Here is a 22,552-nt window from a genome sequence, read left to right as displayed (position 1 = left end):
GCTTAATGCATTTAGTTCTTAACTCTTAATCTGCAGCAGTGTTTTCCTCTCTCTCCCTACTACACCATTTATTTTTTATAGAAACTGGCTTGTTTATTTAGTAGAATTTCATACATTTGGCTTTGGCTGATTATATCATTGTGTTATTTATCATGTTTTTCAGTCCTCTGTATTTCATACTTACTGGCAGTTAGAACAGAGGCTTGATTGGATTCAGCTTATCTTTTAGATTACTGAATTTCTCTGCTTTTTCTGTAGCTTCTTGTTGTCTGTTCATAGTTGTAAAAGAAAGTCAGACTCACTTGTTTTGAAAGGTGGAGGTGTGCCTCCTTTCGGAAGATGTGGATGGTAAGAGTCCACTGCAGAGAGAGGGCAGGAATCAGCCAGAAGTCTTGTTCTTTTCCAGGAATAGATGGAAAGAATGTGGCACCTTGGCTCCATGTCAAGGAGAAAAGAAGTGGGGGTGACCTCAGTGGAAGAGGATGTTAGGAGAGTTCTGTGCCAGTGGCGCCTGTTGGGTTTTGTGCGTTTTGCCTCCTTCACTGTGGCCCAGAATTGGCTGTGGTGTTGTGCAGTTTTTCTGTCTGTCTCTCTGGGTTGCATGGCTGTGGAACTACACCAACTGAAGCTAGACAGTTCTCACTTACCGAGGCATGGAGGCAAGCCCCAGAGCCTCCTGCTCTGAAGAGTCTGAGCAGAGCGTGGGCCCATCTCTTCTTGAAAACCTTGGCTAATTTACACTGTTGGTCTCTCCTTGACACAGGGATGCAGATTTTCTGTGGTTGTTGCGACAACTCTACTTTTCAAGACACTCCTTGGTTTTCTTATTTTTTGCTTTCAAATGAGGGACCTCTGACGGTTGTGCTGTCAGTCTTCTCTTCCGTACCTACCTTTTTAGATACAGCTCCTTTTTGTCTACTAATGATATTGTCGTCTATTTTTCTTTTAATTTGAGAATGAAGAAGAAGTAAATACATCACAGTTTTGCTATCTTGAACTGAAATTGTCATGATTTATTTTTACATACTATGTAACTCACCTTCAGAGCAAATCCATGGCTTATCAGAAATTGTAGGCATGGATAATCCCTTCTTCCATAAAGCAATCATACTTACTTAAACTTTTCTTCCCCATTACAGATGTTAAAAAATATTACTTGGTATTCAGAGCGGGTTTTAACTGAAATTTCACTGGGAAGTCTCCTGATACTGGTTGTAATAAGAACCATTCAGTACAACATGACAAGGACAAGAGTAAGTATTCCATAGCTGTTTTTCTACCTTTGTATATACAGTGCAATAAAGACTATAGTTTAAAGCAGTCTCAATATTTAGAGTGCTAACATTCTCATGGAATATGGTAGAAAAGTTTAGATCAGCATATATTCTCTGTGTTATGATCCTAAGGTAATGTTTCTAGTGTCTATGTCTATTTCATAGGTTGTATGATCAGAGAGATTTTACATGAATAGTAAATAAGCAGTGTAGCACCTTTAGATAAAAGATATTGTATGCCTTTGCCAAACTGATAAAACTGACTTAAGTTTAAGAAGTGGCAACAACAAACTTTAAGAAGATGCAGACACAAGGAAATATGAATTCAGATGAGACAGAAGCATAGAAGAAAAGATAATAGTTTCACTTTAAAGAGTGAAAGGAAAATTTCAACTAGGTTGTATTTGGTATACCTTAGAGCAGATGTCAGCTCCAGCCACTAGAGAAGTAGTATACAGAATTCATAGCTCAGGGACATGGTCAAGTTTACTGCACCATTTTTAGTTACTCCCTTCTGGGAGGCTGACGTAGATACACGTCTACAATCTTTTATCTGAAACTCTACATGTCTACAGTCTTTTATCTGAAGCTCTTGGGGCCACATGTGTGTTTTAGAATGGAGAATTTTTTTATTTTAGAAAGATAATTATAGTTCTTACACTACACAATATGTAATTGTTAGGTTCTGGAGCCACACACTGTAACTAGACATTAATATTTCTGCAGTGAAATATTTCAGTCTTCTCCAGGGTGGGCTTAATGAAGACCATAAATACCATCATCGTCTTTTGTGCCAGATGTTGCTTCCAAATTAGTGGTGAAAAAACTTTCTGCACTTTACGGGTTTTGGAATTAAAGGAAACGGATTGTGGGTCTGAATTTTCTGAAATTAGTGACAGTTGACTTTCCACTTGCTTCTGGTTAACCTTGCTGAAAATGTCTAGAAGACCTGATGTGTGTTTTAAACTTCTCTCTGATGTGTGTTCAAACATCTGCTCTCTGGCAGGACAAGTACCTTCACACAAACTGTCTGGCGGCTCTAGCGAATATGTCTGCGCAGTTTCGTTCCCTCCATCAGTATGCTGCCCAGAGGATCGTCAGGTAAACACAGCTAAGAAAGAGATGCTGGTTTTGGTTTTTTGAAAAGAATACTATGGTGGTCCCTTTTAAATGCTATCTATGAGGAATATCACATTTTTCTACTTAATTTTTAATCACCTTCTTGTTTGGTTAAAAATACCTTGTTCTGCTTTGTTTGCTTTGTTTTCTAATGCAGACTTTTTAATCAGAGTCAGTTGTATTTGCTTTCAACCTTTTTATAAAAATCTAGGTTTAAGCTTGTGTGATAGCCTTTTGCAGAGGAGCAGGTCTATTCCTTAGTAATGCAAACTAAATCTTGATTCACGTATTTGCTAAGCATCACTCTGCCCTTATAAAGGAGTTATCTACTTGTTTTAGAGAATTTTTTTCATAGCAGTTAACCATTTTATTATTTCCTGTTGCTGGAGAAGGAAATGGTGACCCACTCCAGTATCCTTGCCTGGGAAATCCCATAGACAGAGGAGCCTGGCGGGCTACAGTCCATGGAGTTGCAAAGAGTTGAACACGACTGAAGTGACTAAGCATGCATGCATGCATTGCTGCCATCATGGATTACCACAAATTAGTGGCTTAACACACATTGTATGGCAGAAATCACTACAATATTGTAAAGTAATTAGCCTCCAATTAAATAAGTTAAAAAAACCACACACACACATTTGCTATACAATTCTGTAGGTTAGACATTCAACAGGGGTCTCACCAGGCTAAAATCAAGATATCAGGAGGTCTGTATCCTTTTCTGAAGCCCCTCGAGGAGAGTCTCTTTCCTTGCCTTTTCCAGCTACCAGAAGCTGCCCACATTCCTTGGCTCATGGCCCCTTCCTGTGTTTTCAAAGCTAGCAACAGTAGGCTGTTGAGTCCTCCTCACATCTCATCACTCCAATGACCTCTTCTATTTTGAGGACTCCTGTGAATGCCTTAACCCTACCTGAATAATGCAGGATGATCTACCCACCTCAAGGCCCTCGGCTGAATCACAGCTCGAGTCCCTCTTTCCTTGTAAGGTCAAATATTCACAGGTTCATGGAGAGGCGATGTGGACATTCTCAGGGAGCCATTATTCTACTTGTCAAAACATTACCAGAAACTCCCGTCCCTTCCCTGTTCTTTGCCAAAGACAATCTTTCAGGTTAGGAAAACTAATTAACAAGCCAATGAATGAATATCATCTGCAAGATTTTACAAATACGGGTACTTTCTCATGTTCGGGCAGGATGCTCAGTATTGTCCTAGCAACTCCCAAGTAGACCATCTGTTGTGCGTTCAGTGATCCTAGATTCTTTCTTTCAGTGGTTGGTTTTGAGGCAGTGCAGCGCTGACGATCAGTGGTGTTCCAGTCATTGGTGATGATCACAGCTCCATGTCACTTGTAAACTCAGATCGCACTTTCCATCCTTTGGTTAGAGACAGTTATTGACCTGGGCTCATTTTTAATAATTAGTCATAATTAACTTACGTTCTTAGTCTATTTGTCTTCAGAATTTAGCACAAGATAATTTTCTTTGACTCACTGCTTTAATAATACATCATTTTGAATTTTATTTTATTTTTTTGGTTTGTACTTGAGAGATTGTCCATTTGACTGACTTTGGACTCAACTTTGGAACTCAGCTTTCTGTGCTGACTAAAGTAGAAAGCCAGTGGTATTTGGAGAAATAAGAAATATTAAACTCATGATTTGGGAATATTTAGATCAAGTTTATTATCATTAAGGAGTAGTGCTTTAATTCATTTTACTGGCACGCTTTTTTTTTAGCATTTAGTGCACAACTGTGTTAGGCAGTGCCAAGCATATCAAAATTAGTTATAAGAATTACTGCCCTTACATAGTTTGTAATTCAGTAGCCAAGATTAGGCAAAAAAAACAACGTATAATAAATTCCAGCAGAATGTAGTAAATATTAGAGTGAAAAGAAAAATCTCTGCAGTGAGGGTGAGAGGTTGGTTTAGAGAATGGTGAGGTCACATCTCATTAAAAAATTGGGCAAATAAATAGAGAGGGACAGCTCTAGAGACTGGCCTGATAGGGGAAAGCATCAACCAAACAACCCAAAACAAGAGGTGAGAGAGCATGGTTTACATTTAGAAGATAACTGCTTCATTCATTTGATATGTTGTGGACTGGTGCAGGGATTATAGGAGAGAAGCTTGGAAGAACCAGCTGGGTCCTTCCTGTGGAGGAGTTTATAAACTATTAGATTCACAGTTCAGGACAATAGAAGGAATAGAAAAGATCTCATTTTCTATACCAACAAAAAAAGAAAAGTCAATGAGTGAGTTGTAAATGGATCTGAAAAGAAAGACTTTAAATGTCTAGAGTTATCAGTGTTAGCTGATGTTGGTCTGCTGTTTGTCACACTGAAGGCCGTGCAGTTCTCACAGTTCCCCAGTGTGGTCAGCGCTTCTGGTCCAGGTGCCATGATGGAGTAGCTAGACCAGAGCATCTGTATCGCGTTGGAGGGAGCTTTAGAAAGGCGTAATGTTGGCCCCACTTCAGATCTGCCGAATCAGAACCTTCCATTTCTACAAGATCCCAGAAAGATTTGTTCATGCCTTAAAGTTTGGAAAGTACTTTGAGTTTGGGCCTGGAAATAAGATTTAATTCCTTAGGAAATACTTGTCTTGAATTGGAAGTGGGAGCAAGCTTTTTTTGTATCTTGAGGAAACTCATTCTCCACTAAATGTTTGTGTTTAGGGTATAAAATCGTAAAGTATAATAAGGAACACATAACCCAAAACTGTTTAGATACACAGAAGATTTATTACAGCAGCACATCTCAAGACTCACCAGATGCTGTAACAGCCCCTTCAAGTGAGAAATCATTAGTTTTCACATTTACGTTTGTTAAATCCTTTTTTAGGAAGGGACTGCACAGTTTTGTATCCATCATTTGCAAGCTTAGAGGAGTCAGTATTTCATGTGCTCATCAACAAAATGCAAAACAGAGTAACGTGTTTCATTACTGTGAAAGTTAAATGTGAATAAAGCTTTAAAAAGTCTTCAGTTCAGTTGCTCGGTTGTGTCTGACTCTTTGCGACCAAATGAATCGCAGCACACCAGGCCTCCCTGTCCATCACCAACTCCCGAAGTTCACCCAAACTCACGTGCATCGAGTCAGTGATGCCATCCAGCCATCTCATCCTCTGTCGTCCCCTGCTCCTCCTGCCCACAATCCCTCCCAGCATTAGAGTCTTTTCCAATGAGTCTACTCTTCGCATGAAGTGGCCAAAGTACTGGAGTTTCAGCTTTAGCATCATTCCTTCCAAAGAAATCCCAGGGCTGATCTCCTTCAGAATGGACTGGTTGGATCTCCTTGCAGTCCAAGGGACTCTCAAGAGTCTTCTCCAACACCACAGTTCAAAAGCATCAATTCTTTGGCGCTTAGCCTTCTTCACAGTCCAACTCTCACATCCATACATGACCACAGGAAAAACCATAGCCTTGACTAGACGGACCTTAGTCGGCAAAGTAATGTCTCTGCTTTTGAATATGCTATCTAGGTTGGTCATAACTTTCCTTCCAAGGAGTAAACGTCTTTTAATTTCATGGCTGCAGTCACCATCTGCAGTGATTTTGGAGCCCCAAAAAATAAAGTCTGACACTGTTTCCACCGTTTTATATGGAATGATTTCATATGGTATCTAAGGTGTTGTTTCATATTAAATGACACTGTGTGTTCCACAAATCTTTGGTATTCTAGGAAAACTGCAAACATACATGATATGGGTATTGCTCACCTGTGAAATTTTTTGAAAGTACTGTGAATATGGATATTTGATATGATCATTATTTGGAACTATAGGGTTATTAATTCAGTTAAAATATTGATGTAGAGTAGATCTTATGCAAGAGATTGTTGTGAGTTACAAATACATTATCACGTACTTCTTGCCCTTAAGACTTTCCCTGTTGCCTCTCTCATCCCACCACCTCCTTCCTCATAGCTCCTTCCTCTGGCTCCTCCAGCTTTGGCCCCTGGTCGCGACTTAGCAGCACCAGCAGCTCAGCTGGTAAAGAATCCCCCTGCAATGCAGGAGACCCCAGTTCAATTCTTGGGTCGGGAAGATCCCCTGGAGAAAGGATAGGCACCGGTATTCTTGGGCTTCCCTAGTGGCTCAGATGGTAAAGAATCCACTTGCAGTGTGGGAGATCTGGGTTTGATCCCTGGGTTGGGAAGATCTCCTGGAGGAGGACATGGCAACCAACTCCAGTTTTCTTACCTGGAGAATCTGCATGGACAGTGCAGCCTGTTGGGCTACAGTCCATGAGGTCGCAAAGAGTCGGACACAACTGAATGACTAAGCACACACATACTTTTCTCCAGCATTTCATATTAGGTTCTTCTCTCTTTGCTTCTTTTCCTTGGAAGTTCACATCTATGCCTGTGACTTTACCTATACTGAAGACCATCCAGATCTACATATATAATCCCAGTCTTTTCTCTTTTTTCCTGAGGCAGGCAGTACAGTGTAGCAGTTAAGAGCACAGATTCTGAGTCTGGGACCTCAGCTTCAAAACTGACTAACTGTGGAATCTTGGAGAAGTTACTTAATGGGGTGACGATGGTTGCTATCTCCATGAATATTTGTAAAGTGATGCGTAGTGTTCACCATGAGTGTTGGTCACCTTAACCCTAACTCTTCTAGCTTTGCTACTTGAATGTTCCACACTTTTGTCAGACTTTTATTATGTTTAAAACAAAACTCATTTTTAAACATGCTCTTCCTGTTGAATTCCATGTCCAAGATAATGTCCCTCATTGCAGCCATCTAAATTACCAAGTCAGAAGCCTGCAAATAATTCTGTAGTGTTTATTCCTTCTCGTCACATGCTCTATCTGACTGGACCCTGGCATTCTTCACTCTTATCTTTGTAGTGTGCCTTTATGCCCTCTTTTCTGGTTTACCTTGTCTTGGTTCATGTGTTTATCATCTTCATCCAAAACTAGGTCTTTAGTTGGCCTTGCCCTTTTGCTTCCCTCCCTGCTCCTCTGCAGTTGATCTTTGCAGTGTTCCATTCATTTGAAAAGCAAATCTGTATTGCTTCCTATGCTTAAAACCCTAAAATGGCTTCCTGTTGCCAGCTGGTAAAAATTCAACCTCCTCATAAGTCATGACTCTCAGACACAGGTAGGTTTTGCCCTCAGGGCACATCTGGCAAGGTTGAGAGTCAAGGTGTTTTTGTTGTTGTTTTGTTTTCTTGCTATTTTATTTTTTCTTTAGGCACAACTGGGGAGGAGGTTGCTTCTGACATCTAGTGGGTAGAGGCCAGGGATATTGCTAAATATCCTGTAATACACTTGACAGCAAAGAACTGTCTATCCCCAACAGCAGTGCTGGGCAGCCTTGTCCTAGAGTGACATGATCTGAGCCCTGCCCTTTGCTTTTTTAAAAAAAATAATTATTTGGCAGCACTGGGTCTTCCCTGGGCTTTCCTGGTGGCTCAGCTGGCGAAGAGAGCCTGCAATGCAGGAGACGTGGGTTTGATCCCTGGGTTGGGAAGATCCCCTGAGGAAGGGAGGAGGGAAAGGCTACCCACTCCAATATTCTGGCCTGGAGAATTTCATGGACTGTATAGTCCACGGGGTTGCACAGAGCTGGACACAACCGAGTGACTTTCACTGTGTCTTAGTTGTGACAGATGCACTCTTGGTTGTTTCATGTGGGATCTAGTTCCCTGACCAGGGATCGAACCTAGGCCCCCTGCATTGGGAGTGCGGACTGTTAGCCACTGGACCAGCAGGGAAGTCCCCTGCCCTTTGCTCTTCATCTTCTATTGCTACTTGACACTCAGCACTCTGTCCTTACTGAATCATTATAGTTCCCTCCTTTCTCATAGTTGCTCTCCTGTGTCTGGATAATTGTGGTCTGATACCAGAAAGAAGTTGAGGCAGTTCCTGGAGGCACCTCTTCTCTCTGTAGGTTCTTTCCCACCAGCTTCCTTACCCTCCATTCTGTTTTATCTTGAACCTACAGTGGTCAGGTGCCCTCCACCCCCACCACCAGTACAGCTTCTAGGCCTTTTTTTTTCTTTAAACCCACCCCTCTGGCTCTGTTTATTTCTTTGTAGCAGTCTAGCGATCACACAGTCAGTTTCTGGTCTGGGAGCTAGTTTCTAAGGTAGAAATGGAGAGGAAAGGGGCCAGGGAAAGGAAAAAGTCACATGTTAGAAAATATGGATTCTCACAGAGGAGAGTGTTGAGGAGAGAGAACTTCAGAATCTTGACCTGGCCAGTGTAGGTCCTTGTGACTGACTCACTGACCTGGCCCAAAGTTGTAAGTCTTGTTGCTTAAGCAGAGTAGTAATTACTGGGGGTAAAGGATATGTCTTGAATTTCTTTGGATCACTTTATGAGAGTAGCTGTCAGTAGGCACACAAGAGGATTTTAATAAATATCAAGTGACTGATTCTTAGAAGATGGTCTGGCATCCTGAATTTAAAGCTTGGTTCTGGCACTCATCATTCTTGAGACTTCATCTAAATTGATTCATCCCGCTTTGCAGATATTTGCTGCTTCTTAAAACTTGTGAAGTTAATGACAAAACCTATTACTGAAAATTTTATGGTCTTTTAAATTTCCTGAGAATAAAATAATATAAAACATAGATTAGATTGTCACTGAAACCATTTGGTTAGAACAGTACAGTGCTGTTGGGATATTTTTGGTAAAATCTGATCATGTAATTTAAAAAATTTTTTAATTCTTCAATCCATAATTTATGCCACCTTTTCTTACTGTTAACAGCCACTAGCAGTAAACACATACTCTTCAGACTGTAACCAGGTTCACTGCTTTCCATCTTTTCTTTGTCTAGCCCAGATTGGTAGTTTATGTAAGGTGGCTTGTTTTGCTCTGTATATATGATATATGTATATATAACTCAGCTTTTTTCTGAAGACTACAAAAAGCACAGGTTGGCTTATTTAATGCTGGGTTGTTAGTTCCTCTGTTTTCAACAAATTTAGATCTTTTAGAATAGCTCATGGCCTCAAAGAAAGTTGGACAATTTGCTTTTAAATACCTTCTAGTATTAGCTTACCATCTTAGGCTTCCTCACTTTTGTCCTCACTCAATTAAGTCTTCAGGAGTTCTTTTTTTTTTTTTTTTTTCCCCCTAAACCAGCTAATACATTGAACTGGAAACATACAAGACAATGTTAAGGAGCAAAACGGACTTTTTGTCGTTGGGATGTGTTTATATTATACAACATAAAATATTCAAATATATAATAACACTGGTTGTTTCTCCTGATTTTGATGTTTCAGGAATACCGTCTTATTTTAAAATGTAATGTCCATTTGATGGGGAATTCATACCTGTCACCTGTAGTGTCTCCTTACTTGTCTCTCTTTTGTTATATTTAGGATTAGGGAAAGTCTGGAGACTTACATAATTTAGGGTGTTGGTGTTGCACAGCTGATAAGTGCTGTCACAAGTTTGTCCAGATTAAAATCCCACGCTCATTCCCCAGCACTTCATGGAAAGACTGGCAGAACATTATTAATGAGAGTAACTCACCTACCATGGGACCATCGATCCAAACCCTCTGGGGGTTCTGAAACAGATGGTTCTCTGTAATCTAGGGTGGACAAGCCCTTGGTTATTCCATTTGCTGCTCTCGAACTCTCATTTCAGCTTCCTTATATAGCTAAGTCCTTACAGTTACAGTAGCAAAGACTGGAGGGTCTTTCTTTTCCCCATCCTCCCCCTTCCTTTTCTCTATTTCTTTTGCTCTTTCTTACTTGAACTGGATAATTGAGAAAGGTATGGATGTGTCAGGTCTTGCAATGCATAGTATATGGATATGTTCCTGGAAAATAAACATGGAAAAGACAAGAACTGTATCTTCAGTCTGAAATGTTTAATATTTTTCTTACATCTAATCCTTGATGTTAGATTTTACTTGCAATTTAGTAAGTATGTATTGAGCTTTTGCTACATATGTACCACTGCCAAGGTCTTCTTTAGTTTCGTATTTGTTTACATTTTAATTTCAAACTAATGCCATTCATTGTATCTAGAAATTAAGTGTTATAGTCATATTGGTTTTATTTTTTAAAACTTAATTCAGTTTCAGCCTCATACCATTATCTGATTTCATTGTAGTCAGGAAATTGTTTCTTTAGGGAAGAATTATCTGATATTAAGAGTAATAGCAAGTAGTTCAGCTTTGTTTCTAAAATCTTGGTAAGTTGTTTAACTTCTGTTTTCCATCTCTAAGATGATATATGATACCTACTTTGTTGTAGTGTTGTCAAAGTTAATAATTGGCTTATAAAGTCTTTTGTAGCTCTACTTTATAATAACATTTTGAAGTCATTTTAGTCTAAAAATAAATCTACATAGCTTTCCTACCAAAAAATCTCTTGTTCTCTGTTAATATCCCTAGATTGTGATTCCTTGCCCAAAGGATCATCAAATTGAGGGACATACTTGGGAAATGTAGGCAGTGAAGACCTCATTGAATATATATAGGAAGTTTTTGTTTTGTTTTTTAGATGAAGGGGTTTAATAATAGTATTTTATTTTGGATTGGTAGGAGGTCTGAGCAGTGGTTTTGCAGTGTATTTCTTTTAAACTTATGTGATTTATTTTTTAAAAGACAGAATTAACTTGTTCTAGCCCAGTGCCTGGGCCATAAAGTAGTTCCAGTTTCTCCATTGCTTTGGTCTTTGCTGATCCTTGTTTGCTCTTGGCAAAGCAGTAGCCAAGAAAGGAAGGAGAGGAATGTTTTGCCTTAAAAATCTGGCTTCCTGCACTTCCTACAGCCAGTGGTACTTTGAAAGTAGCTACATTTTTTAAAGGAAAGCTGTGACATGGTTTGCTTTTCAATTTAGCCCTTTCTTTAGAAGTTAAATTGAGAGCATTTAGACAGCTCCCAGTTGAAAACTTGTAAGTTTCCAATAGAAAATTTCTTACTGTTCAGAGATTCCTGCCATCATACAGCATAGCATCTTGGTAGATTTGAGGGGACATGTGGAAAGTTTGTAACTGAAAGTTTAAGTTTCAGTTTAGACTGCTGCACATTCAAAATGTCAGTTTTTAAAGAAGCATCTCATACATTTATCTGAATTTTTGTTTCTTTTAAGTAAAAGTTGACCTTTGTGGACAAGATTGTCACATGGAAAGTTAAACATTAGAATAATTTGCATAGCACTTTATAAAATGTTGCAGTCACATTACAGAGGTAATGAATGGGAGAGTTCAGACCTTGTTCTTTTAGCCTAGAATTATCTAGCCCCCATTCCTGTCTACTGCTGTGAAGGATCTGAGATTCTTACTCTACCTTCAGGTTAACAAATGAGCCAGCACAGTTTTGTGGGTCCTGGTAGAGACTCAAGATTTCATGGGGGAGTCAGAGACAAAGGACAGTTTATTGCTCACAGTAGTGTGAACCAGAGTACCCTAATTTTCTCGTGAGGTTCCCCATGCTCACAGAGCAGCATGTCCAGGGTCCGGTGACATGTGCACACGCAGTGGTTTGCATTACAGTAGAGAACCCCGGGCTTAGGAAAGTGAAAGGTGCTCAGTCGTGTCTGACTCTTTGCAACCCCATAGACTATACAGTCCATGGAATTCTCCAGACCAGAATAGTGGAGTGGGTAGCCTTTCCCTTCTCCAGGGGATCTTCCTGACCCAGAAATCCAACTGGGGTCTCCTGCGTTGCAGGCGGATTCTTTACCAACTGAGCTATCAGAGTTTAGGAAACCCCATCTTTTATAATAGGCTTCAAGCAAACCTGCCCAAACTTTGCTTTGGATGGAGACACCTTTAAAATATTTGATAGCAGCAAACTGCCCTCTGTTTTTGAGGGGAGTCATTATTTCTACTTTCTGTGTCTGTTCACTCTACAAAATCCATGAAAAGAAAACCCAGAGCACGAGGCTGTTAATGCTTCTGCTTACAAGATGTGCAGAAACATCAGAGAACTGAGGGGAACTCTTCCCCTGTAGTCTTAGTGCCTAGTTATGCCTTTCTGTTGCCAATTGGAAAAATCTGTCATCAGGTCATTAGGTGGCTTAGTTGATCCTGTTGTAGCTTTTATATCTCACTTGCTAACACATTGGCTTTCTGTGTCTAAGAAGCACTAAAGGACTAAAGGCCTCCCTAGCCTCTGGGTTGCCCACGTGTCATAATGAATCTTCAGCTCTGGAGTCAGTGTCATGAATGCAGCCCTTAAAACCTTGTTTCTGAGTGGCTTTGACATTACCCAGATATTTTGGTATTAAACACAAATCATGAAATTTTATATTTGGAAGGCCCTTTAAAGAACATCTAAGAGAAGTTTGCATGTTTTACATGCGGCGTATTGACACCTGGGTTTATTATGTGCCTAGTGTCAGTGAACGCTACTGCAGAAGTGGATGTAGCAGTCAGGCTTCCCAGCTCCTTGCCTAGTGTTCCTCCCAGAACAAAAGAGAGAAAAGGTGTATGTTCATGCACACGTATTCCCCTCCTTCCCCGTACATACATAGTTGTGATACCTGATATGCTGATAATGCTAAGGTCAGGTTAGAGAAATAAAAATGACTTACTGAAGCCTTTTCCTTCTTGATAAATTGCACATGCTTCATGGACTTAGTTAAAAAGCATTTTCCAAGACAAAGAAAACCAAGGGTTATTCTAAGAGGAGAAATGAGAGTAAACAGAAGGGTAAAGAGATTTAAAATGACTCATGTGTTCAATATAAATACACAGAGAATCGGATATATTATACTTGATCCAGGGACCCACAAGGGAAGGGAGAATGTGGTTTTAGGACAGATGGGAGGATCGCTGGGAAAAGGCAGATACTGCAGAGGTAGGTAAATACTCCCACCACCAATCCCGATGAGTACTCTGAGCATTTAACATTTGTTCATTCACTTAATGGGCCTCAATTTCCTCATTTACAAAATGGGAATATCCTCCTAGGACTGCCATGAGGAATAAATGGGTTATTATGCCTAAAGCACTTAGAATATATTGTCTTTTCAATAGCAGTCATCTAGGAATTACCAGAAGGAAAAAATTCTTTCTTGTTAGAGGACAGACAGCACCATGTCTTGTTTATGGTGGCTCAGTAAGTATTGGAATGAATGATGAAATTCTGACACTGATTGGATTTAAAGAACATAGTTAAAATCTTTGGCTCTAGATGAGGAGAAAACAACATGCCGTATAGACCACTGTTGTTATTTTTGTTTTTATTTATTTATTTTTGTACAGCTGGCAACTGCCATATGCTACACACTGGGCCCTATACATGTTATTTGTGTTATATGATGATACATGTACTGTTATTTTCTTTATTTTTTTATTTTATTTTTTATTTTTTTTAAATTTTATTTATTTTTTTTTCACTTTTTTTAAAAAATTTTAAAATCTTTAATTTTTACATGTGTTCCCAAACATGAACCCCCCTCCCACCTCCCTCCCCATAACATCTCAGTGAGTCATCCCCATGCACCAACCCCAAGCATGCTGTATCCTGCGTCAGACATAGACTGGCAATTCAATTCTTACATGATAGTATACATGATAGAATGCCATTCTCCAAAATCATCCCACCCTCTCCCTCTCCCTCTGAGTCCAAAAGTCCGTTATACACAGCTGTGTCTTTTTTCCTGTCTTGCATACAGGGTCGTCATTGCCATCTTTCTAAATTCCATATATATGTGTTAGTATACTGTATTGGTGTTTTTCTTTCTGGCTTACTTCACTCTGTATAATCGGCTCCAGTTTCATCCATCTCAACAGAACTGATTCAAATGTATTCTTTTTAATGGCTGAGTAATACTCCATTGTGTATATGTACCACAGCTTTCTTATCCATTCATCTGCTGATGGACATCTAGGTTGTTTCCATGTCCTGGCTATTATAAACAGTGCTGCGATGAACATTGGGGTACATGTGTCTCTTTCAATTCTGGTTTCCTCGGTGTGTATGCCCAGCAGTGGGATTGCTGGGTCATAAGGTAGTTATGTTATTTTCATTTGATAGTGAAGAAACTAAGTTTCAGACAAGTAGTTAGTTTATGGCCACCTTGCTGAACAGTGAGAATACTGGGCCTTTATCTGTCCTCCAACCCAATACTCTACTACCTCCCATTGTCAAGTGCGTCTTATAAATGAAGCTTTAAACTAAAAGCATGCAAATAATTTGTGTACAAGGTATTTTAATATCACATCCTGTCCTGAGTAAGTTATTTTCGATCTTCCTAAGCATGTGATTCCCCTTGTTGACGTATTTTTTAAAAATTGTTGACTTTTAGTAACTGAGGAGAGTCCAGGGTGAATGAGGGGGATCTCAGACTCTTTGTAATACTGTAGCAGCTTTTCTCAGTTGGGGTTCCATGAGGGAGTCCAGCCCTGTAGAGAATGAAATGAGTGAGAGTTTGCTCAGTTCTTCCAAGGATGGCACACAGACAACACCTTCCTAAACATGTAGGAGAGAAGTTGATTGATTAACCAAACTCACACCTTCTTAGGAATTCTGGTTGAAGAGGATCTGAAGGGCTTTTTCGGTTTGAGACCCACATGTTAAGATAAACTACTATAGGAACCCAATATGACACTCCTGTTAAATTTTTCCATCATAACTACCAGGAGTGCCTGTTTTCTTACCTTCATTAGTCAAACATAAAGACCACACTGAAGCCCAGGAAGACTTGTATATTATTCACTTAATGAACTTTCATGCACTCAGTAGTCCTAGAAATTCAGGAGTGTACATAACCCTGTCATTATTTACTACTTAAGCATAATCATGGGACCTTTGTATATAAGGTAGTCAGAGACCTTCATATCATTACAGATTTCCCATTTAGAGTCACTTAGTCTTAAATAAATTACTGGGATTCTAAATGTACCCTTTGAGAAACTAGAGTAACTGCTTCTAATAATGTTTTCTTCAGAGTATTTTATGACATGGTTGTGATTTTTTAAAACAAGGGTAGATATTTAAGGGTCATTTAGTCATTTATCAGATATTTTCTACGTCTGCTTTGTGTTAGACATTGCTGGTCGTGGGAGATTCACGTCATATATTTGTGCTCTGCTTTCAGAGAGTTTCTAATCTGGCCAAAGCAGTGGGTTAATAACCACAGGGCAGCATAAGAAGTATGCTGATGATGGGGTGGCAGGGAGAAAGCACGACAGCTGATCCGAGTACCACTGCAGCCTTCCCCAGTCAGGCAGTACTCAAGTTTTCCTTCTTTTATACTGATGATAAGAGAGGTGGTTCTTTTCTCCAACTGACTTGCTCTCCTAGGTTAAAATTGCATTTATATAAATATGGTTCCCTTTTAGCTAGTTACAGAAAAACTCACAAAACTTAACTTCAACTAACTTGATTCCTAGAGAAAGCTCATGAAATTTTTTTAATATGTATTAAAATAAAAGCAATTACTGCATAAGCTATCTGGCAAGCTGACCTTAGAGCAACTTTATTTTCCTATTCTGAAAACTTTTCAATTTTTGCTATATTTGTCAGATTATTGAAATACTCATATGACTTTAAAATTTGATGTGACTGAAGATGCAGATTAGATCAGTGCTTCCCAGATGGAGTGGCTTGGGAAGTGGCAAGGAAAGTGTGTGCTGTGTGTTGTTGTGGAAAATGTACTCATATAGAAAGGGACATGTCAAACCTGTGAATTTGTAGATTATCAAGTTAGCTAGAGTCAGTGGACAAAGTTTTAAGTATTCTTTTAAAACTTTTCAAATAAGTGATCAGGTTTTTCCTTTTTAGCTTGGAACTTCAAAATGTATTTAAAGAGAATACTATAATGAATCTTTAGGTTCCCATTCAACAAACATATTGATTCATAACTGGCGTTATTGTGTTTATGTCTCAACCTTTTCCTCCTTTGTATTGAAGCAGTTTCTGACAGTTTACGTAGTAAAACTGCATTGTTTTAAAGGATGAGTTTTTAATGAACATCTATTATGATTTGGTCCCTCCACAGGTGGTAGAGAGGAAAATAAAATCATTATTACCACTGTCATTCAGATATGGACATTGGCCATATTTTTAGTGCTTAGTCATTTAGAATCCTGTTTCGTTTAGGACTTACTCTTTGTCACACACAGTGCTTGTCATTGTTATTTGGAGATTCTCCAAGTGTGGCCGTAACCCTGTATGTGGTACATAATTTCTGTTTCATAGGCGAGGAAACAGAGAGAGAGATGAGGAAGCATGTTCAGGATCAGATGCCTCGGAGGGTAACAGAGCTGAAATCGGAATCCTTGAGTGGCCCCAGCCTAGAAGTGTTATTTCTTCTCCTTATGGCAGACCTGACGTTGATAAATACTGAAAAGGAGAAACAGATGTCAACACTTTAAACCCAAGTTCTCCAGTTATGAATGAGTGGAATATCTACTGTCTAGAATTCCTACAGTCTCTTTTTTCTTGAATCACACCAGTGTGGAGGTTTTCAGTTTCCTTCGCAGACCACAGAGGTGCCATGGACCGAAACCGCTCTTTATATGCCGTTCCCACTGTGCTGACATTTGCACCAGTGTTACGAAAGCGCTGGTGCCTTAGCATAAATCAAGGCAGTGGCACCAGACTATACCGGGGATCACTGTGTTTTCCACAGTCACACATTTGCAGGTGAAAAAGAAAGCCACAACAGTAAAAATGATTAGTTGTGATAAATCTTGACTCTTGAGCCCATGTCTTTGTAATATTCTATGTGATGAAGTGAAGTTCACATGAAAACATATCCTTGCATACTGAACTACAGTGATTATGTGTGTGATGGAGTTGTGAGCTGGACCAGCCTTTTTTTTTTTTTTTTTTAAATAGGATACCATTTTCCCATGAAAGAACAAGTGACAATCTGTGGTTATTTAGACTTGGCAGACATTTTCTTGAAAATTAATAAAATGAGCCTGTCACTTCAAGAAGACAACCTCTGGTGTTGGTTGCCAGTGATAGAATTGGAACTTACAAGCAAAAATAGAATTTTAAAAACCTCGTTTTGGCACCACGAGTTTGACAGCTTCCCAATAATTAAAGATGTTTGTGATGACATTGAAGATTGTATTAATAAACGTGGGACTTTGGGGAAACTGTATAATGCAGTGTCGACACATTTGGGAGATCTGTGTAACTCAGTGAAGTGGTATTTTTCAAATGACCAATGCATGAAGTTTCAAAATTATGTGTGAGTGAAAAGATTCATTAAAAGTACAAAAATGTAGGTACAAAAAAATTTAGACTAATGGATCTGAATGCAGCAGACTCAAAGGTTTTTTGGATATGGTGTCTGATGCAACCTTTTTAACTTGTCTTTAAGAAACTACCACTTGTTTTCTTGAAATATCAAAGAATAGTGTCTGCACCTTTCTGTAAAGGGCATTGAAATACTGCTCCCTTTCCCAAGCTGATACCCTTTTGAGGCTATATTTTTTTGCGTGTACTTCAATTAAAAAAACATATAGCAGGAGGTTTGACTTCAGAAGTAGGAAGGAGTATCTGTTTTCTGTTAAGCCAGAGAGTAAAGACTTACAGAAATCAAAAATAATGCTCCTCTTCATTGCATTTTCTTTTGGATTGAAAAGGAGTTGTTTCTCATTATTTTATTTATGTTAACATGTAATGTGTTCATGATTATATTTAAATGAATTAACAAGAGTTTTAGATTTTTCTGTTTCACTTCTACTATAGTTAATGTTTATATGTTTATCCCACATATAAAAAGTTCTTTGGGGTCCTCAGTAATTTTTCAAGGGTCTAAAGGAGCCCTGAGATAAGTTTAGGAATCATTGTTTTAATGCCCTTGTAGAGAGAGGGATGGAGACAGTGAATGTGAGTGTGTTTGTATCACAGGGGTCACTGTATATACTTTTAAAATATCTACTGTTTCTGAATTAATTATACCCCTACTTCCTTCCATCAATATAATCAATACCTGGCTATGTTTGTATTATTCATGCTTCCATTTAATAAATATTTATTGAGAACAGAGTTATCAGAGTTTGGAAGAGAAAGGGGATATATAGAATATATAAATCATGTTTATTCCCTGTTAGAGCACATGGTTTCTATCTTTAAAAGTCAGAAATTGGGGCAGTTGCTGTACTAAATTATCTTTTAAGTTTATTGCCCATCTTGCTTGGGTGTAGCTATAAAATAAATTTGTCCTGGTTGTCTATTGCTGTGTAACAAACCACCCCAAAACTTAAAACGATGATGTATAGTCCTCTTCCCCAGTGCTGTGGATTGATTGCTTAACCGAGTAAGTCTCACTCCAGGTTTTTCACAGACTTGCATTCAGACAGCAGCTGGGCTGGGTGTCCAGTGTGACCCAGTCTCCTGGCCAGCAAGTGATGCCAGCTGTCAGCTGGGAGGTCTGTTGAGATGGTGACTGAAGCACCTCATTTTTCTCACATGACCAGTGCACCAAGCTTGGTTTTTTCACAAGTTCCCAAGAAGGATGCTCCCAAAAATGAACATCCCAAGAGTGACAGAAACGGTTTCTGAGACTTCCCCGGTGGTTCAGTGGTTAAGAATCCTCCTTGAAACACAGGGTACCTGGGTTCGATCTCTGGACAGAAAACTGAGATCCCACGTGCCATGGAGCAACTAAGCCCAAGCAACACAACTGCTGAGCCTGCGAGCCACAGCTAGAGAGCCCCTGGACTGCAACAAACCCTGCGTGCAGCAGCTAAGACCTGACGCAGGCAAACAAGTAAATAAATGTTTAAGAAAAAAGAAAAGAAACTAAGGTTTCTTATGACCTAACTCAGCTGTCCCTGAACCTCGCTTTCAGCACATTTTATCAGTCCTGAGCAGGTCAAAGGACCAGAACAAATTCAAGAGATAGGGGACCACACAAAGACATAAACCCTGGGAGGCTTGGTTCATCTCTGGCTGTCTTTGGATGCTAGCTGCCACAAGACTAATAAATTGTTACCCAGGGTAGCTGGAGAAATGAACTACTGCTTTCATCCTCAAATTCTAGGCTGAAGATAAATGTCTAAATTTTGATTCCAAAGAGAAAATTAAGCCGAATCTGCTCAGATGCTATCTGCATTTCGCAGAAGGTCTGTGACTTTTGCCTGTGTTCAGTTTCTTTGGTTCAGAAGGAAACGCCCACTTTCCAGTAATGATGTCTTTACTTGCACCAAGGTGGGCGGGGTTCCTGTCCTGGAATTGCTCATGGGCTACACTTGCTGGTCACCCAGTGATTGACAATGGCTAGCTCTTATCTTTGGGTTGAGAAAGCTTAGGGCTGTGTGACCTTAGGGCAGTGTGACCGGCTAGATGTTCCATCTGACGGGCAGCTGCAGGAGTCCTGTTTGAGGGAGGTTGAGGGGCAGCATTGAATATGGAAGGCAGAGCATAGAGATGGTTTAGGGGGCATTTGTGTAGCAATCACATGGACTCAGGTTGAATGTGTGTTTGCTGTGGCTTTGAGCCTTTGCTGAAGAACATGATGGGGGGTATGCTTCAGCTCAGGTTCCCCTTGGTGGTGCTGTTGCGCTATCAACTTCCAAAGAGAACATCTTTTGTACCTTTTTTTTTTTTTTTTGGCAAACATTTTATTGGACACCTGAGGTGCACCAGACCCTGGGCTAGACTGAGGGGAACTACCGAAAGTCATTCAGTCGTGTCCAACTCTTGTGACCCCATAGACTGTAGCCCACCAGGCTCCTCTCTATGGGATTCTCCAGGCAAGAATACTGGAGTGGGTTGCCATGCCCTCCTGCAAGGGATCTTCCTAAACCAGGGATCAAGCCCAGGTCTCCTGCATCGCAGGCAGATTCTTTACCAGCTGAGCTACCAGGGAAGCCAAGGGGAACTCAGACATGGTTACTGTCTTCATAGTCTAATCATTGCTATTCACTTTCTTGACATTTTCTGAAAAGGGGAAAAAAATAACATGTAATTGAACACAAGCCAGGTCTAGAACTGCCAGTAGATGCTCTGAAGGTAGACACAAATTTGCCTAAAGACGATGTATTCACACAGTTTAAAAATGTTTTAAAGTTACATAAAAGAGTATCAAATAGTCCTTAAATATATTTTTAAATGCCCAATATCACTCTAATAAGAAAAATGCAATTTCACTGAGATGCCATTTCCACCTGTCAGATTAGAAAAACTTGTTTGCATGGTTATGTGGAAACATTCTTGAACTTTTCTGGTGAAAGTGTAAAAATGGTACAACTCCTATGAAGAACAGTGGCCATATGTGAACAGATCCTAAATGTATTACCCTGTGACTCAGTAGTCACACCTGCATTACAGTGTATACTTTATTTTGGCAGTATTTTTTAATAAAAAGGTTAGAAACAACTCAGGTATCCATCAGTAGAGACATTTCAGTAAATATGGTACACTGATACATATGTATGTATACATTTGTATGTAACTACAAAGACTTTAAAGAATAATAGTAAGGGTACTGAGAGAGGACTTTCCAAGATATATTACATGAAAAAGTAAAGCATGGGCCCATACATATACGGTAGTTCCCCCTTACCCGAGATTTCACTTTTCTCGGTTTCTGTTACCTGTGGTCAACTGTGGGTTGAAATAGTAAATGGAAAGTTCCAGAAGTAAATAATTGATAAGTTTTAAATTGCATGCCATGTCCCACAGTTTTAAATTGCATGCCATGTCCCATGAGAAGTGAATCATCCCTTTGTCGTGCATCACTTAGTAGCCACATCGTGTGTTTGTGTGTCCTCTGTGTTGAGAAGGTTCAGTTCAATAATATGATGGCTTCAAAGATTCCCTGAGTCTATCCAATAAAATTCATAATGCTGTGTATTTGGGCATTTAAGGTGTTTGCACATATGCCTGCACATATGGCTCTGGGAAGCAGATCCTTGTGCGTGCATGGGGGACGTGTTTGACGATGAACAGTGCACACTGGAGTGAGAACCGCACCCTCCTCTGTTCGCTGTATGATCTTGGACTAGTTACCTAGCCTTGCCATGTCTACGTTTACTCATCTATAAAATGTGGGTCATAATAATTCCTATTTTGTAGCATTATTGTGAAGATTAAATCAGTAGCAGTATGAAAACCTTTTAGAACAGTGTTTAGCACATTTATATGTTAGCCAACCTCTTCTCCAAATTTGGGGATAAAATGGCAGACTTGATTCTCAGTGACTGTTACTGTTCATTATTAACGACCCTCAAAACTCTTCACAGATATTTGTTCATAGCTCGTCTTTTAGGTGCTCTGCCGCAAAGTGATCCCTGGGGTCTCAAGCAGGAGGCCCTTATGGATAATTTGCATGAAGATACCCAGAATGAGCAGCTGCAGGGGAGTTCGCTTCAAGGAGATAAATCTCATTATACTCCCGAATCTCAGGTGTGTCTTTGTGTCATTAGGTAGCAGGGAAAGTCTTCAGGCGTCTTTCTGGGGAGAGCACGTTCATCTTACTAGATGATGTGAGCCAAGAAGAGACCTGTTTGGACTAATCTGACTGCTCGGTTACATGCTGTGTTCTCCTGCCACCTCAGAGGCTACATAGGTGCCTTTTGGAGCAGCCAGTTCATACTTTTCCATCCCCCTAGATTCTTATTCTTAAAAAGCTTTATGTTCATTTCCCATTTATTGATAATTAGCTTCTATAATTCATCCCTGCCTATTTTCCTCCCTGAGTTGCACCGTTTATGAAAAAATTTCTGCATGTTGATTCTCTTCAAGAGGGCTATGCTTGATCACATTGAAGCGCTTTTGAAATACAAATAACATGACTGAGAATGGCTCTTTATATAAATATTTCCATTAATGTATTGGGAGTTGGTAAAGCTCACGTGGTAAAGAATCTGCCTGCAATGCAGGAGACCCCAGTTCGATTCCTGGGTTGGGAAGATCCCTGGAGAAGGGATAGGCTACCCACTCCAGTATTTTTGGGCTTCCCTTGTGGCTCAGCTAGTAAAGAATCCACCAGCAATGCATAATGGATATTTCACACACCACCCTCACAGAAAGGAAAAGCTATAAGTTCTTTCTGATAGGTTTAAAAATAAGGTTTTAATTTTTAGATTATCTAAGAGTGATACCTGAAGTGTGAATAAAGCATTCCATCACCAAAAAAAAAAAATTAAATTTTCAAGTCTTTTATACAGATTCTGTTTTCCTCATATCCAGATTCAGACCGTTCATGTTTAGATTGAATTAGCTTAAATAGATTTTGTTTGCAGAAGTCTTTGCTTCTT

At 39.6% G+C, this 22,552-nt stretch overlaps 1 protein-coding gene across 2 annotated transcripts in view; it reads left to right on the top strand.

Moving 5' to 3' along the window:
* Positions 1–22,552, top strand: part of DYM (dymeclin) — a 391,990-nt gene that overhangs the window by 165,261 nt on the left and 204,177 nt on the right. For both annotated transcript variants that reach the window (XM_068994002.1, XM_068994001.1), the window contains exons 12-13: positions 1,140–1,253; positions 2,281–2,375. In XM_068994002.1, coding sequence (XP_068850103.1) covers positions 1,140–1,253; positions 2,281–2,375 — 209 coding nt within the window. The remainder of the gene's footprint in view (positions 1–1,139; positions 1,254–2,280; positions 2,376–22,552) is intronic.

The sequence above is a fragment of the Capricornis sumatraensis genome, chromosome 21 (genome assembly GCF_032405125.1).
Source record: "Capricornis sumatraensis isolate serow.1 chromosome 21, serow.2, whole genome shotgun sequence".
In the NCBI taxonomy this organism is placed as follows: Eukaryota; Metazoa; Chordata; class Mammalia; order Artiodactyla; family Bovidae; genus Capricornis; species Capricornis sumatraensis.
This window is presented reverse-complemented; position numbering and strand designations above follow the sequence as displayed.